Source organism: Lactuca virosa, chromosome 8 (assembly GCF_052849685.1).
Source record: "Lactuca virosa cultivar CGN04683 chromosome 8, Lactuca_virosa_CGN04683_v6, whole genome shotgun sequence".
Taxonomy (NCBI): Eukaryota; Viridiplantae; Streptophyta; class Magnoliopsida; order Asterales; family Asteraceae; genus Lactuca; species Lactuca virosa.
This window is the reverse complement of record NC_136433.1, coordinates 334,668,728-334,684,275: the sequence shown is the minus strand read 5'-3', so window position 1 is coordinate 334,684,275 and position 15,548 is coordinate 334,668,728. Positions and strand designations below refer to the sequence as shown.

The following is a 15,548-nucleotide window of genomic DNA, read 5'->3' as shown; positions in this document are numbered from 1 at the left end:
TTCACGGTTGAAGCTTTTTAAGAGAGAATAAGGATGTTCACGGTTAGGAGGAGGAGAAGTGAGAAGAAAATGAGTTCATTCCAATATATATAGGAGGTGGTTCACAGCCGTGAACCTAGTTTTCGGCCGTGAACACCTTGTGAGTGGTTTTCTGTTTCGAATTTAACCTCCCGATCTCAAGCTAACTCATCCTAGCATCCATTCATACATCACACTAGGCTCAGAAACTCTCAAACAGACGCTTAATAGTGCTAAAAGATAGCAAAAACTAGTCTGACTTTGATTGAATTGAATGACTGTACAAGATAGAAATTTCGGGTTGTCATATCATCCCCCCGTTAGAGAGAATTTCGTCCCGAAATTAGAGTTTTAAGCAATTAAGCAATTACAAGTAACTAAGTAAAAAGATGAGGATATTTCAGTTTCATTTGATCCTCACGCTCCCAAGTGAATTAAGGTCCTCGCTTGGCATTCCAGCGAACCTTCACTATAGGGATACGAATTTGCTTCGTTTGCTTGACCTCTCGGTCCATGATCTCTACTGGTTCTTCCACGAAGTTGAGGCTCTCGTTGATCTCAATTTCGTCGAGTGGGATTACAAGATTCTCGTTGGTCAGTCACTTTTTCAAGTTCGAGACGTGGAAAACAGGATTTATGTTACTTAGTTTTTGAGGTAGTCGGAGTTTGTAAGCTACTGGACCGATTCTAGCAAGAATCTCGAATGGTCCTATGTACCTTGGATTCAGCTTGTCATGCTTTCCAAAGCGTATCAAGCCCTTCCAGGGTGAGACCTTCAATAGAACACGGTCACCAACCTGGAATTCTAAAGGTTTCCTTCTCTTGTCAGCGTAGCTTTTCTGTCGGTCTCTAGAGGCTTTCAATCGTTCACGGATTTGAACGATCTTCTCTGCCGTTTCCCAAATGATTTCCAGACCGGTGAGAGTGTTGTCAGGAACTCTTCCTTTAGCTAACTGTATGTCACCCACTTCAGCCCAGCACAGAGGGGACCTGCACTTTCGGCCATAGAGGGCTTCAAATGGAGCAGCCTTTGTGCTTGTGTGATAATTGTTGTTGTAATAGAATTCGACAAGCGGTAAATGAGTATCCCATGCCTTTCCAAAGTCTATCATGCAAGCTCGCAACACATCTTCTAGAATTTGAATCGTCCTCTCACTTTGTCTGTCGGTTTGTGGATGGTAGGCTGTACTCATGTCCAGCCTAGTTCCCAAAGATTTTTGTAAAGACTGCCAGAAACGAGAAGTGAATCTACTATCTCAATCTGAAATAATAAATATTGGCACTCCATGCAGTCTAACGATTTCCTTGACGTAAGTTCTTGTTAGCTTCTCCATCTTGTCGGTCTCTTTGATTGGCAAGAAGTGTGTAGATTTGGTTAATCTATCGACGATTACCCAAATAGTATCATAACCACCCGATGTCTTGGGTAACTTAGTTATGAAATCCATTGTAATCCGCTCCCACTTCCATTCAGGGATTTCAGGTTGTTGCAATAAACCTGAAGGTTTCTGGTATTCCACCTTGACTTTGGCACAAGTAAGGCACTTGCCTACAAAGGTAGCGATTTCGGCCTTCATGTTAGGCCACCAGTACAGTTTCTTGAGGTCCAGGTAAATCTTGTCTGAACCTAGATGAATGGAGCATCGGGTTTTGTGTGCTTCATTCATAACCACGTCTCTGTAACCACTGAACTTTGGTGTCCAGATCCGGTTCATGAAACAATAGACTCCATCATCCCTGACTTTGATGTTTTTATCCATTCCTCTCAAGGTTTCACCATCCACGTTTTCAGGTTTTAAGGCCTCGAGTTGAGCCTCTCTGATCTATGTGGACAGATGGTAATGGATTGTCATGGTCAACGACTTTACTCGGCGTCCCGACTATTCTTTTCTGCTAAGGGCATCAGCTAATACGTTAGCTTTACTAGGGTGATAAAGAATTTCACAATCGTAGTCGTTCAGTAGCTCCACCCACCATCGTTGTCTCATGTTCAGCTCTTTCTGATCGAAGATATGTTGGAGACTTTTATGGTCCGTGAATATTGTGCATTTCGTACCATATAAGTAATGTCTCCAGATCTTCAGAGCAAATACCACTGCTCCTAGCTTAAGGTCATGTGTTGTATAATTGAATTCATGTGTATTTAGCTGTCTTGAGGCATAGGATATAACCTTTCCTCTTTGCATAAGAACACATCCAAGCCCTTGAGTAGAAGCATCACAGTACACTATGAAATCCTCTGTCCCTTCAGGAAGAGACATGATTGGTGCACTACACAGAGCTCGCTTCAGCATTTGGAATGCTGTTTCTTGCTTTTCTCCCCAGCTAAAAGTTACACCCTTTTGCGTCAGGGTGGTAAGAGGCTTGGCTATTCGGGAGAAATTCTGGATGAATCTGCGATAGTAGCCAGCAAGACCTAAGAATTGACAGATTTCTGTAGGTGTTTTGGGTGCTGACCAGTTCTCAATTGCCTTAATTTTGGAAGGGTCGACGTGTATTCCTTCTAAACTGACCACGTGACCTAGGAAATCAACTTTCTTGATCCAAAATTCACACTTTGAGAACTTCGCATAGAGTTTCTCTGATCTAAGAGTTTGCAATACTTGACAAAGATGTTGACCATGTTCTTCTTCACTTCTTGAGTAGATAAGGATGTCATCAATGAAGACTATGACGAATTTGTCCAGGAATGGACGACACACTCTATTCATTAGATCCATGAACACAGCAGGTGCATTTGTCAATTCGAAGGGCATCACTACAAACTCGTAATGACCATAACGAGTTCTGAACGCGCTTTTGGGAATGTCATCCTCCAAAATTCGTAACTGATGATACCCGGATCTTAAGTCTATTTTTGAGAAGTAGCTCACACCTTGAAGTTGGTCGAACATATCGTCAATGTGAGGTAGAGGATATCGATTCTTGATGGTAAGTTTATTTAGCTTACGGTAGTCTATGCACATACAGAATGATCCATGCTTCTTCTTCACGAACAAAACCGGTGCTCCCCAGGGTGAGAAGCTTGGTCTTATGAAACATTTGCTAAGGAGTTCGTTAAGCTGGCTGGATAATTCCTGCATTTCATAAGGTGCAAGACGATAGGGGGATTTGGCTACAGGGGTAGCCCCAGGGATTTAGTCGATTCTGAATTCGACTTGTCGTTCGGGAGGCACTCCTGGAAGATCATCGGGAAAATTTTCGGAAAAGTTGCAGACCTCAGGAATGTTCGTGATGTCTTTCACTTCATGCTTTTTGTCTACCACGTGAGCTAAGAAAGCACAATACTCTTTGCGAAGGTACTTCTGTGCCTTGATGCAAGAAATGATCTGGAAGTTCGTTCCGGGTTTGTCGCCGTAAATAACAAGAGTTTCATTAGTTGGCAAGTTCAGACGAATGGCTCTTTCATAGCATAGGATGTCAGCATGGTTAGAGCACAACCAATCCATACCTATTATGATGTCAAAGCTTTTGATAGAGACCGGAATAAGGTCTATAGGGAACGAAAAGTTATTCAAGGTAAGAGTACATCCTATGTATATATCGTTGGTGGATTCATATTTCCCGTTAGCCATTTCGATTGTGAAAGTTTCATTTAGTGGTTGGGAGTTTTGATTTAGCAAGTGTTTGAAATTATGGCTCACAAAGCTCTTATCAACACCAGAATCAAATAGAATGCATGCATAAGTGTTGTTGAGAAGAAACGTACCCGTGACCACCGCAGGGTCTGCCACCGCTTCTTCGTGACCCAAAGCTAAAATTATCCCAACTTCACCGACATTTCCAGCTTTTGGGCAATCTCTCTTGAAATGCCCCACATCATCGCATTGTTAGCATGCTTGACCTACTCCAACGGCAGGTACTTGGTTAATTGGTTGGGGTGGTGATCTACAGAATCGGGCAGTATGCCCTTTTCTGTTGCAGTTACGACACTGGATTTCTCGGCAATTTCCGTTATGGTGAAAATTGTACTTGTTGCACATGGGGAGGTTACCAGCATAAGGCTTAGCTGATGCAGGGTTAGCAGGAATAATAGCAGGTACAGTAGCAGCATTGACTGCAACTAGCTGTTGCTTCTTTGAGGATTCCTGTGAAGATTTTCCCTTCCTCTTGTTCCAACCTTTCTTCTTGCTGTTGTTGTTGTTGTTGTTTCCCTTCGGTTGTTCTGGTGCAGCAACCACTGAGTTTTGACGGGCTCCGTGGTCAATAAGAGATTATGCCAGCTCTTTGGCGCTGTCAAAGGTAATAGGCCTCGAAGATAAGACACTTGACTGAATTTGGGGCGAAAGTCCCCAAATATATCTCTCAATCTTTTTGCTCTCCAGAGCAACCATATCCGGACAAAGAATTGCCAAGTCACAGAATCTATTGGTATAGGTTGTTATGTCCGAACCAACCATTGTAAGACCCCAGAGCTCTTGTTCAAGTTTTTGAATTTCTCCTCGCAAACAGTATTCCCGCATCAGCATAGTTTTTAAGTTCTCCCAGCTTATCGAGTTAGCCACTACCAGAGTCAGTGACTTAACATGGCCATTCCACCATGTTAAAGCTCTATCTGAAAAGGTACAAACAGCGAATTTGACTTTGCTGCTCTCTGGAAAGGAGCAGATTTCGAAAATTGCTTCTGTCTTCTCAATCCATTGTCTTAATGCCATAACTCCTCCAGTCTCGTTAAAGGTCCTGGGTTTGGCATTCGAAAAATCTTTATAAGTGCACTCTCGCGAGCGCCCATGACTCTCGCCATGGTTAGAAGGATGTGCACCAGCTCCCGACCCACTAGTACCAGGAGTGTTGATATGAGACATGGCAGCTGCTACAGCTGTCGTGACCGCCGCTTGAAACATAGCAGCGACAAATTGAGGAGGTGGTGGCAGAGGTGGTGTCGGTGCTTCATTAACAGTGTTACGTCTTGGATTTCTACGAGGAAGCATCTTTTTCTATAAAAGTTAAAAGATAAAAAGATGGTAAGATATCCAGAGTAAATATGAATTTTGATATCTCTGAACTAAAACATTTAGTTCAACATGAATCTTGTAATGAATTCGAAATAGAAGTCTATGACAAGTACAACTTGTAACAGGATGATATGAAATTGAGTGGTTATTTTTCAAAGAGTATGAAAATGCATGTCGATAATATTGGCATATTGAATACATAAAGTCTGGAAAATTTGACCCTAAACAGATCTACAATATACCAAATTCTGGGAAAAACATCGACATCATACTGACCTACCGAAAATGAAATTTTCGCGGTCGTACTGAAAAACATGAAAAATAACGCTAGAACATATCCGCAGACTTTAACTATAACAAAAAGAGTGAACAGAAAACGAGTAGAGTATTATCCATTTCTTAAACCAAAAGAAAGGATAAGTAGAGCATTTCCTACTGGCGACAGGTATCATTTGGACGAACCCTCAACTCAGCTAGCTGACGCTCCACATCAAGCAGATGTCTTTCATACACTGTCTAGCGTGCTCGAAGCTCTATGACTTCAGCTCGAGTTACAGCTAACTCTTGTAGCAGGGCCTCATTGTCTCTCATTGCTCTGTTATGAGCAAGTTCAAGATTGCGAATACTATCCGTATTGGCATTCGTGTCCGCATCAAGCTCCAAAGTTTGTTGAATGGCTGCCACTCCTAGCTCAACATTTCGAGCCACTTGGCGAACCAAAATAGGAAGAATTTTGTCTGCTGAGCCTCCCTCACTTATGTTGTAGAAGCTTCGGTCTCCGTTGTAGGGTAAGGGTTGACCTTGCTCTCGGCTCCACCTATCAAGTTCTCAGCCCACAAAGGCGTCAGACCTTGGAAATTGTGTCGTGGATTAGGATTCTGGACAACTGGTGGTGGATTATAGGCTTCTAATTCGGAATCATTGTCTTCAGGAAAATTTTCTGCAAAATCATCATCTAAGGGAATTTCATGATTTTCTTCTGGCTCTGCATCTTGTCCTTGACCAGGAAAGTACGGTCTCCGGGTAAATGAAATCCAGCCATTGATATCTAAGCGAGAATAGGGAAGAGAGATATAGAATATAGTTAGTAACGATAGATTAAGGATACAAGTTTCTACGAGAGAGACTTACAGTTAACAATTAATGTATTCTTTATGACTTGTTCTAGATATTACTATAACTATAAAGTGTATACTAATTATATATAACTTGGGTATAACCGACCTTCGATTAAATGACCCAACCCTAAATCCACAACCAAACAAGGAATAGGAAATGAAGCTAAATCACATATTCTAAGTCTATATAACTTTAATTATATATATAACTGTAATTTACCCTTAATATTTATAGTTCTACCCTCAATTGTTCTATTGTTTTCACATGTTTTTTATTAGTACACAGTGCCTAAAATACCCCTATAGTATTTTAATATTTATGTTCTGTTCTGAGTTCTTTAGTATATGTATAGTTTGTAAGTTTTAGACATGCCGCAACACCACTATCACTCTCAAACACATGTTGGTCATATCTTAAATCAATATAGTCGATCAGGCTATATTAATCCCAGATATGATTACATAACTGTCCAGGTTTGAATGTAATGTCCAACATCCAAATACTTTTAAGTTCTTATGATCGTGATACTATACTTGTAGGTATGAGTGTTAGTATACTTCTTGTAAAAATACTTAAATTTTTAAAAAGTATACTTGTAGTCAGAGCTCTCAGCCCCAAATGTATTTATAGTTTGTATATCTTTTATGATTGATACTAAGTTCACTATAAACATTGCTCTGATACCAATCTGTCACACCCGCAAACCAGACGGCAGAAACATCCGGGGGTGGATGACTTCATTCGTAGTATTACAACACATGCATAATAGTAATCAAAGTACATACAACCACTGTATTTTAAAAGTATAAGTATTTAAATGTTTTTAATCATTGTATATATTGAAACCAAAATAGTTATACACAAGAAGACAAGACTCAAATAGCTTCATCTTCTCAAAAGCTCGGGGAGTACCTGTCTACTGGTTCCCTGAGAATACAAGTAATTTGAAAAGAAAGTATCAACATAAAGTTGAGTGAGTGCATAAGTATTTATGTTTGAAAGTATGTTTCTTTTTCTTGAATATGTATACTGTTCCAGAAAACCCTATATTTTCTGCTGTATATATGAAAGTAGTTTTAATCTTATAAAACCGTTCTGTTTGTAAACCAATGTTTTGTATTTGTATTCCTTTATGTAAAACTTGTATCTGTGAGTGTGCTTGGTTCCACCAACTGTTATTGTAAACTGTAATGTATTATTGTAAATTGTAGTTTGTAAAACTAGAACTTTGGAAATGTACTTAAGTTTAGTTAATTATACATTAACGAATTTTTAATATCTTTTTAATGAGTTATTTTAACCATACTGAGACTAGATGGCCTGACCCAACGCATTGAAGGCGTTGAAAGCTGTTGATAACAACTGTCACTCGTAGGCGTGTATGCCTGACTGTAGCTAGCAGTCTGAGTGCGAGGTTGTCAATACCAATATAGATCTATACACACATTGTTTCGAACCCCGACTGGAGATTCTGGTTATAATGTCAGGACTTTAACTATATTGTTTAAATGAATTAAACAACTTGTATCCAATTACTCATAAAAAGCATATAAACGTTACATGTATAATAGTTATGAAAACCCAATCATTCAGAAATAAATGATTGACAGTATGTTCTTGAATAGTATTCTTAACATGTATCTGAAAGATGTATAACCTTGATTAGTTTTGAATCAACCCTTTGTTCTTGTAAAACCATGTACTTTAGTATACTTGAATTATGAATTAATATTCTGTGATTCATAAATTATACCTATTATAATTTATATGTACTTTCTGAATTGATACTGAGTATTCATGAATGCAACCCCTTGCTCAACCTGTTACAAAGGGTATTTGAACTGAATGAAATAACTTGTATACTTATATACATATACAATTACACATAAGTAAAATTTAAAAGACACTCGGACAAATAACCGATACTTATAATCCCACATCCAAACAAGGAAAAGGAACCAAAGCGGGTTATCAGTCCTAAGCCTTTTAAATCTAATATATATATATATATATATATATATATATATATATATGATTTCTGGGTATAAATATAAGTTTATAAAACATTTAAAAGAAATTTAATATTTTGAAATACTTTTGGTGACTTAATGTCATTTTAACACAATCTTTGAAAACCAATTGAATTGATGATAATTGAAATTCATTTTGATAAGTTTATTGAAATCTTTTGTTTGTAACACAAAATCTTTGTGTTAGACTTGTATTCCCCCCCTTAAAACAGTGAAATCTATGAAAATACGGGGGTATGAACTCACCTGATTGTGAGTGATCTGGAAGGTAAGACAGATATAGGATGCTTGAGTTCACAATTGAAGTTCTGAAGCACAGTTGAATCCTATAAGGCATATATTCACATATATGTGTATTCAATTAGTGGTTACAACTCTTAACTAGTATAGGAACCACCTAAGATTGTAGGAAACACCCTAAATGAAGTGTTAGGCTCACAAATGGAAACTTGGAAGGGGTTGACGACCACCCATGGATTGGTTCACGGCCCTATGAACCTATGAAGGGTTCACGGCCCTTATGAAGGGTTCACGGACGTGATCCCTTCAAGTTCATGAACGTGGGGATGAATCATGAAGAAACAACGCTAGGATCTAGTAATCTTTCGAGTATAACAAGTTTAAGGTTTAAACACTTACGTTTTTGGAGCTAAGGAGGGTTCACGGTTGAAGCCTTTTGAGAGAGAATAGGGATGTTCACGGTTAGGAGGAGGAGAAGTGAGAAGAAAATGAGTTCATTCCAATATATATAGGAGGTGGTTCACGGCCGTGAACCTAGTTTGCAGCCGTGAACACCTTGTGAGTGGTTTTATGTTTCGAATTTAACCTCCCGATCTCAAGCTAACTCATCCTAGCATCCATTCATACATTGCACTAGGCTCAGAAACTCTCAAACAGACCCTTAACAGTGCTAAAAGATAGCAGAAACTAGTCTGACTTTGATTGAATTGAATAACTGTACGAGATAGAAATTTCGGGTTGTCACAATATCCTCCTGACTGACCAGTGAATCCTACCACCGCCAACGTGGCAGGTCGAATATAATTTTGAACATCCCTCAGGAGGTATTTCAAGAAATTCTCGTAGATGATGTTAATTGAACTTCCGTTATCCACGTAAATCCTTCGTATTAACGTTCTTCCCACTGCTCCTATAATTATTAAAGGTTCAGTACCTTGGTGATCGAAAGGTATTGGATCGTCATAACTGAACTCGATGTTGACCGCTTTTCGCTTCTTGACCAATTGATTGACAGTTTCCGCTCCTCGTATCCTGGCAATCTCAACATCATATATTCGTACTTCTTCCTTTTTGGAGCACGCTATGCTCCCTCTCTAGGTGTTTAGTTCTTCCCTTTTTCTCACTTCAGGGTTTCACAATCTTCCATTGTATGACCCAACTTTTTGTGGAAATCGCAGTATTTGTTCAGGCCTCGAAGATATTTCTGTCTTCGGTCAGTATTGCCTTATTTATTCGAAATTCTGGGAGCGTAAGTTTCATACATCTCCTTTCGGTATGTTTAGTATCAGTCATGTTGCATGCTTCTTCCTCTTCGTGTGAATCTTTTATTTTGACCGAACCGAGGGTTGCTATTAGATAAAGGCGCATGATGTTGTCTGGTCCGCTCTTCTCGTCTTCCACCTTTTGGCGACCGCTTTCCCCTCCATCCTTGCTTTCTTTTCACTTTCTTCTTCTTGCCTTAGGAAGAAGTAGAACTTGCGTATCATCGTCTCTGCATTAGTCCACACTCTTCCTACTAATTTGCAAAATAAATCCCCCTCCAAGAGCCCGTAATTAAAGGCCGTTATGATCATAGGGTGATCACTTGTTGGCATCTTTCGGCTGATCTCGTTGAATCACTTAAAGTAGGCTTTGTTGAATGCTATTAACATATTTCTTTGTAATCTTGTTTGTTGGATAAAACTATTATAGAACTTTTGACACAGCTCTTCGAAGCTTCATATACTCTTAGGAGGCAAACTTCCAACCAATATCTTGCGAATGCATCTAAAGTTCATGTGAAGTATAAACTCCACAACTTCGGATCCATTGGAATCATTTTTATGTCCCACTGAAAATTTGAGACATGGTCATCCGGATCTCTAGTTCCATCATACATTGGGTCCTTAAGCCCTTTTGGAATGGGCGTTTCATTAATGTCATCGGTAACGGGTGAACAAAAGCTTAATTTCTTAAAGGCCTAGTGGTATTGTTTTCCTTTTACTACCTCTAGTGATATCTCTCAATCTTTTTGAGAGTTCTTCTTCGCTTTTTCAGGACGTGAAGGGCCCGAACTTACTTCTTTTTTGTTATTCTCTTATCTACTCAATCTTACTTCATTTCCCTTGGCTTTTACTTTCGTTTCGCCTGAGTCCCTTGTTTGATTGGTGTGCATCGAAACAAAATCCCCTTCATTCTCCTTTTTGAGCTCTCCGCTCACTTCTTTCTATCTGTCGCTTCCTCATGGATCTAAAATTCTTGAAGGCTTCAAACTCCTCCATTTCTATTTTTTCCGCTTCTAAGTTCTTTTAAATCATTTCTCCTCCTTCTTCTCCTAGGCCTTCCGACGTCACGTTCTTGTTTTATTATTACTATTGAAATTTGTGGCGTTTGTTCGAGGTTTCGTTTGAGATTTTGTATTCTTGTGATAGGACTCGCATCGACAACTGGGTTTTCTTCGTTAGCTAGCTATTTGTTGCGGAGTCCCATGGATGGCGCCACTTGATGCGCCTCCAGGTTCACGTTACATTGACTGTGAGAGTTATAGACTCTTTCACTATTAAGTTAACCTGGAGACAATAACAATTCGAAAGCTGATTGGCCGAGAGGGGTTCCTGGACCAACGCTCCAAAGGTAAAGTCAGAGAAGACTTTAAGAATACGTCGAGAATCGAGTAAAACTTAATAAAACAGTGTGTTTCGTTTGCGTACCTTGTAAAGTGATTTCGTTGCTTATTTATGGTTGGTATTTAGGAGGCTATGACCTCTTCTTGTACCGAGCGAGCAGGTTTGTCATCTTGTCGCATTAATGGTTGTATGCCCGAAGGTACACTTGTGTGTAGTTGGTAGTCTTTTGACAGTTGTTTCCCGTTGATCAAAGGATCTCTCACTTACTTATCACAATACATATTGTTTTCTTAGAGCCCTAATGTACTATGACACGGTTGTGACGTAAATTCGTATCTTAGTCGTTATTTTCTGTGGTTCGGTACTTGCACATTGGTCCGTATATACTTGGTTCGGTATATACCTAGTTTGGTATATACCTAGTTCGGTATATACATGGTTCGGTATGGTGATGGTATATTTGTAGCTTCGAGCTAGGCTATGCCCTATTACTTACAAATGTCCAAAAGGAACTCTAGGTTCTTGGACTTGGCTTGCGTGGGTGCTCTAAGACTCACAAAGGCTCTTCTCCTTTCTTCAAGAGCAAAAATGCGCCAAAATAGGCTTAGATCTAAAGAGAGGGTTGTGGATTTTGGGGGACTCCTCTAAAGGAGATGGAGGTTGAGGATAGGGAAAACCCTAGCCCCAACATCCTTTAAATAGGGCTCATGAGTTGAGACCTAGGGTTTGAGCCCATAGAGCGTCGCGCCGTGATGAGTTACCCACCGCGTCGTGGTGATGTGGCAAACACCACACCATGGTAGACCACTTCACTGTGTAGTGGCAAGGCAAAACTCACAAAACCCAAGCCTTAAAACTTAAACATGCTAAGCATAACTAAATATCTGAACTGGGTGTCACATGAAGTATGTCAAGGTTTGGTAGAGACACGAAAAGCAAGTCATTAGTATCTTGTTGACAATCTGATTCGATTTGTGTTGACAGTTCTAATGTCTACTACAACTATTGGATATGTTACGAAAATAGATGAACAATTTACTTTAAAATGCAAATATTGGATATGTTACGAAAATAAGGGTTAATGACTTTCATGAATATATATATATATATATATATATATATATATATATATATATATATATATATAACGAACCCTCGATCTAAAAAAAAACAGTTAATACCGTTGGCCTAAAAGATCTTTGGTTAAAAAAATTTGCTAACGAACACCCCATAAAAAAAAATCATATTTTAGAACATTCATTATATTTGTCCGTAAGATAATTTGAACACTTAACAAGAAGCACACAATTTATACCGATAATCTCTTAATACTGAATATATAACGTTTTACTTCGACCTCATACTAAACCGGACCAATTTTATATTTAACTAATCAACATCTAGAAATCTACAAACTTTTAATATACCATTAACAGTTTTTAAATAGCCAAAATTTTCATCAATAAATATTTAGGAATTCGAAATTTTCTTTTACACTGTCAAATTTTTTTTTTGAAAATTGCTTGCTTTCTACTCATTGAACACTTATATCCAACACCTTTGAAGAAACAGGTGCTTTAGGTATCGTTACATACAAAACCCCATCTCTAACCTCAGCTTTAATCTTCTCAAACTGTATATTTTCAGGCAATGCAATCCTAAAACTATACCTCCCAAAGCTTTTAGGGCTCCATTCCCCTTCATCAATGGCTTCCCCATTGCTTTCACCATTGTTGTCTTTCTTCACTTTTTCTGCTTTCAAAACCAGCATCTTCTCTTCCACCCACACCTTCACATCTTCTTTCGTCATTCCAGGCATATCAAATCTCAACTTGTAGTCCTCTTCACCTTCTTTGATCTCCCATGGAGTCCTTCCCCTGCTGTAACTGCTTGTACCCTGTCCCTGAGATCCCCACGCACCACCATTTCCGCCACCGTTGTATGCCAGTGGCTCCTCCATTAGTCTGTCCATTGTGTCCATCATTTGCTGAACTGTTCTTGCTGTCGGAAATCTATCCCATAACCCTACACACAACAGGATTGAATCTTGGTTAGTTTTTCGATGTCATGTTGGAGAATCATAAATGATACAAAACCCGTATCAGAAATCAAGAAAAAATTTGGAAATTTTGAATCTTGATTGATTCTTTCATCTTATATATCAAGAACTTTACTTACCCATATCAGAAATGGAAGAAAAAATGTTGCAAAGATTGATTCTTGGTTATTTTTTTTTATGTTTTATTGAAGAAACGTACACACCCATATCAAAAATTGAAAAAAAAAAAAAAAAGTTGGAAAGATTGAATCTTTATTTTTTCTTTAATCTCATGTTTCAAGAATTGTATACACCCATATCAGAAATTGGAAGAAAAAAGATGGAAAATATCGAATCTTGATTGGTTATTTAATCTTAAATGTAAAGAATTATACATTCCCATATCAGAAATGGAAGAAAAAAGTTGGAAAATTTGAATCTTGATTGGTTCTTTCATTTCATATTAAAGAATCTTGCGTCATCATATCACAAATATAAGAAAAAAGTTGTGTAAATTAAATCTTAAACTTAAACTTACCAACTGGTGGGGATTGGGTGACTCTCTTCTTGATGGGTTGCTGATTCTTGATGCTTGTTCTCTGTAACTGATCCCCGTTTCTTGCGTCTGCTTTTATGATGGTGAAATTAGGATTCTTTTTGTGAGTAATTGGGATGAAAATTGAAGACGAAGGGTTTGATCTGTGGGTTGTGATTCTTTGAGAGAACACTGGGAGTGTAGTCTGACATTGAGCCATGCTTTTCTTGTCAAGAAACTTTGATGAAGAAGCATAAGGGGTAATGTGTATATATAGGATAGTTGAGGATGGATATAGAAATTTCTAGAAGTGTTGAGAAGTGGGTCCGTGACTATGGTGACGTATCTGATCTTTCTCGATTTATCGATTATTATTTTTTTATTGTTGACTATTTGAGTTTTTCTAGAGTTCTCTGGAATTTAAATGGTGCTCCTTCAGCAATTTTGGGCCTATTATGGAAACTATCTACAGGCCCATTAATCCATCTTGAAGTGATGGAATTACAAGAACGATGGTGTGATTCAATATTAGATAAATTCTTCCAATATTATAAAAGTGGCCAACAGAATGTGGTTTGTAATATTCCCCATCTTTTAGAAAGTCATGTGAGTTATGAATAAAATATATTTTTGTCGGTTAAAAAACAAGCCATGTATTAACGTTCAGGTTAATTAAAAGATGGAGCATATTAAAAGAAGTATTAATTGAAAAGTTTACCTAATTACATGGCTTTCTCTTAGAAAGCCAAGTATTAACATTCAAGTTCATTAAAAGGTTGAGCATGTTAAAACGAGTATTAATTGAAAAGTTTACCTACTAATATAGAGGGTTAAAAGAAATTATGATAAGCTTGAGATTAGGTTAGAGGCCGATATAATTGTTCAGAGGACTTTAGATAACCATTGAAGGGTAGATATGTAAAAGTGTGATTAAACCAATTTAGGCATAACCATTTACCTCTCATGCGTGTTTTATTGAGTGAAGCAAGAGGTGAGCCAACCTCGGTTTTACTTTTATCCGTGTTTTCTCGGTTGTATTGAGGATATATTTCATAAAGATATTATTTAGTTTCTAATTTAAAGGTATAATCTACTGTAATGATCATTTTTTAATTTATATACCCTTTATATTATAAAAAATATTAAATCTCTGAGCAATTTATGTAAACGTTTTATAAGGTTAACGTGAGAGGCCAAACCCAAACCAATAACAACATTTTGGGTATGTCAAGTGTTGAACTGTAGACCTTATGTATGCGTTCGAGTTTTGCTTCTATAGAGAAGATGAGACGCTAATAATGAAAATGATATGTTACATTTCAACTCACCGCATGAGCGGATCTATAGCATGACAAGGGTATGCAATTGGATACCCTTAATTTTCTTCCGTAAGAGTTAATAACTCAAAATAAAAAGTATAATTATTATTAAAGAAAAGGAAAATCTTTAGTTTAAAACTTTGGGTAAATAAATAGGAATGATTTTTGAAACTTTAAAAAATCTAGAATAACCCATAACTTAACAAATAATACTCCAAATCTTAAACAATCAAAAAACGTAACAATTCTTGTTACATACCAACTTTATCTGAAAGAAAGACTATCTTGGGAATACTAAGTTATTTATAAATTTTAGAATACAAAAACCTTGATGCTGTCATTTTTAAGGCTGTTAATTTGGTTAGAGAACACAAGTTATTTATAAATTTTATAATACAAAACCTTGATGTGTTCATTTTTAGGGTTGTTAATTTCATAAGAGAAATAGATAATCGTATATAAAAAATACAAGATGTCATATTCTATCGATTTTAATAACTTTAAATTATTATGTACTATTACTATTGTGAAATCCTTGAATTACTTTTTGGATCGTTCTTGTGTTTCAATGACGGATAATGCGGTCAAGCTACCTGTGCGCCTGTTTGCGCCTGTCTGGTCCGATCCTTTAGCAGTTCTTTCTAAGAGGCGGGAATGTAAATAGAAAACATCCACTGGGAAAACTTCA

General features: G+C 37.8%; 1 protein-coding gene across 1 annotated transcript; it reads right to left on the bottom strand.

Moving 5' to 3' along the window:
* Positions 1-12,406: 12,406 nt before the first annotated feature.
* Positions 12,407-13,772, bottom strand: LOC145133213 (small heat shock protein, chloroplastic-like). The gene is made up of 2 exons (XM_079068149.1): positions 13,545-13,772; positions 12,407-12,993 (listed from the first exon to the last, which is right to left on the bottom strand). The coding sequence occupies exons 1-2, from the start codon at positions 13,759-13,761 to the stop codon at positions 12,503-12,505; spliced, it is 708 nt and encodes a 235-aa protein (XP_078924275.1). The 5' UTR covers positions 13,762-13,772; the 3' UTR covers positions 12,407-12,502.
* Positions 13,773-15,548: the final 1,776 nt, after the last annotated feature.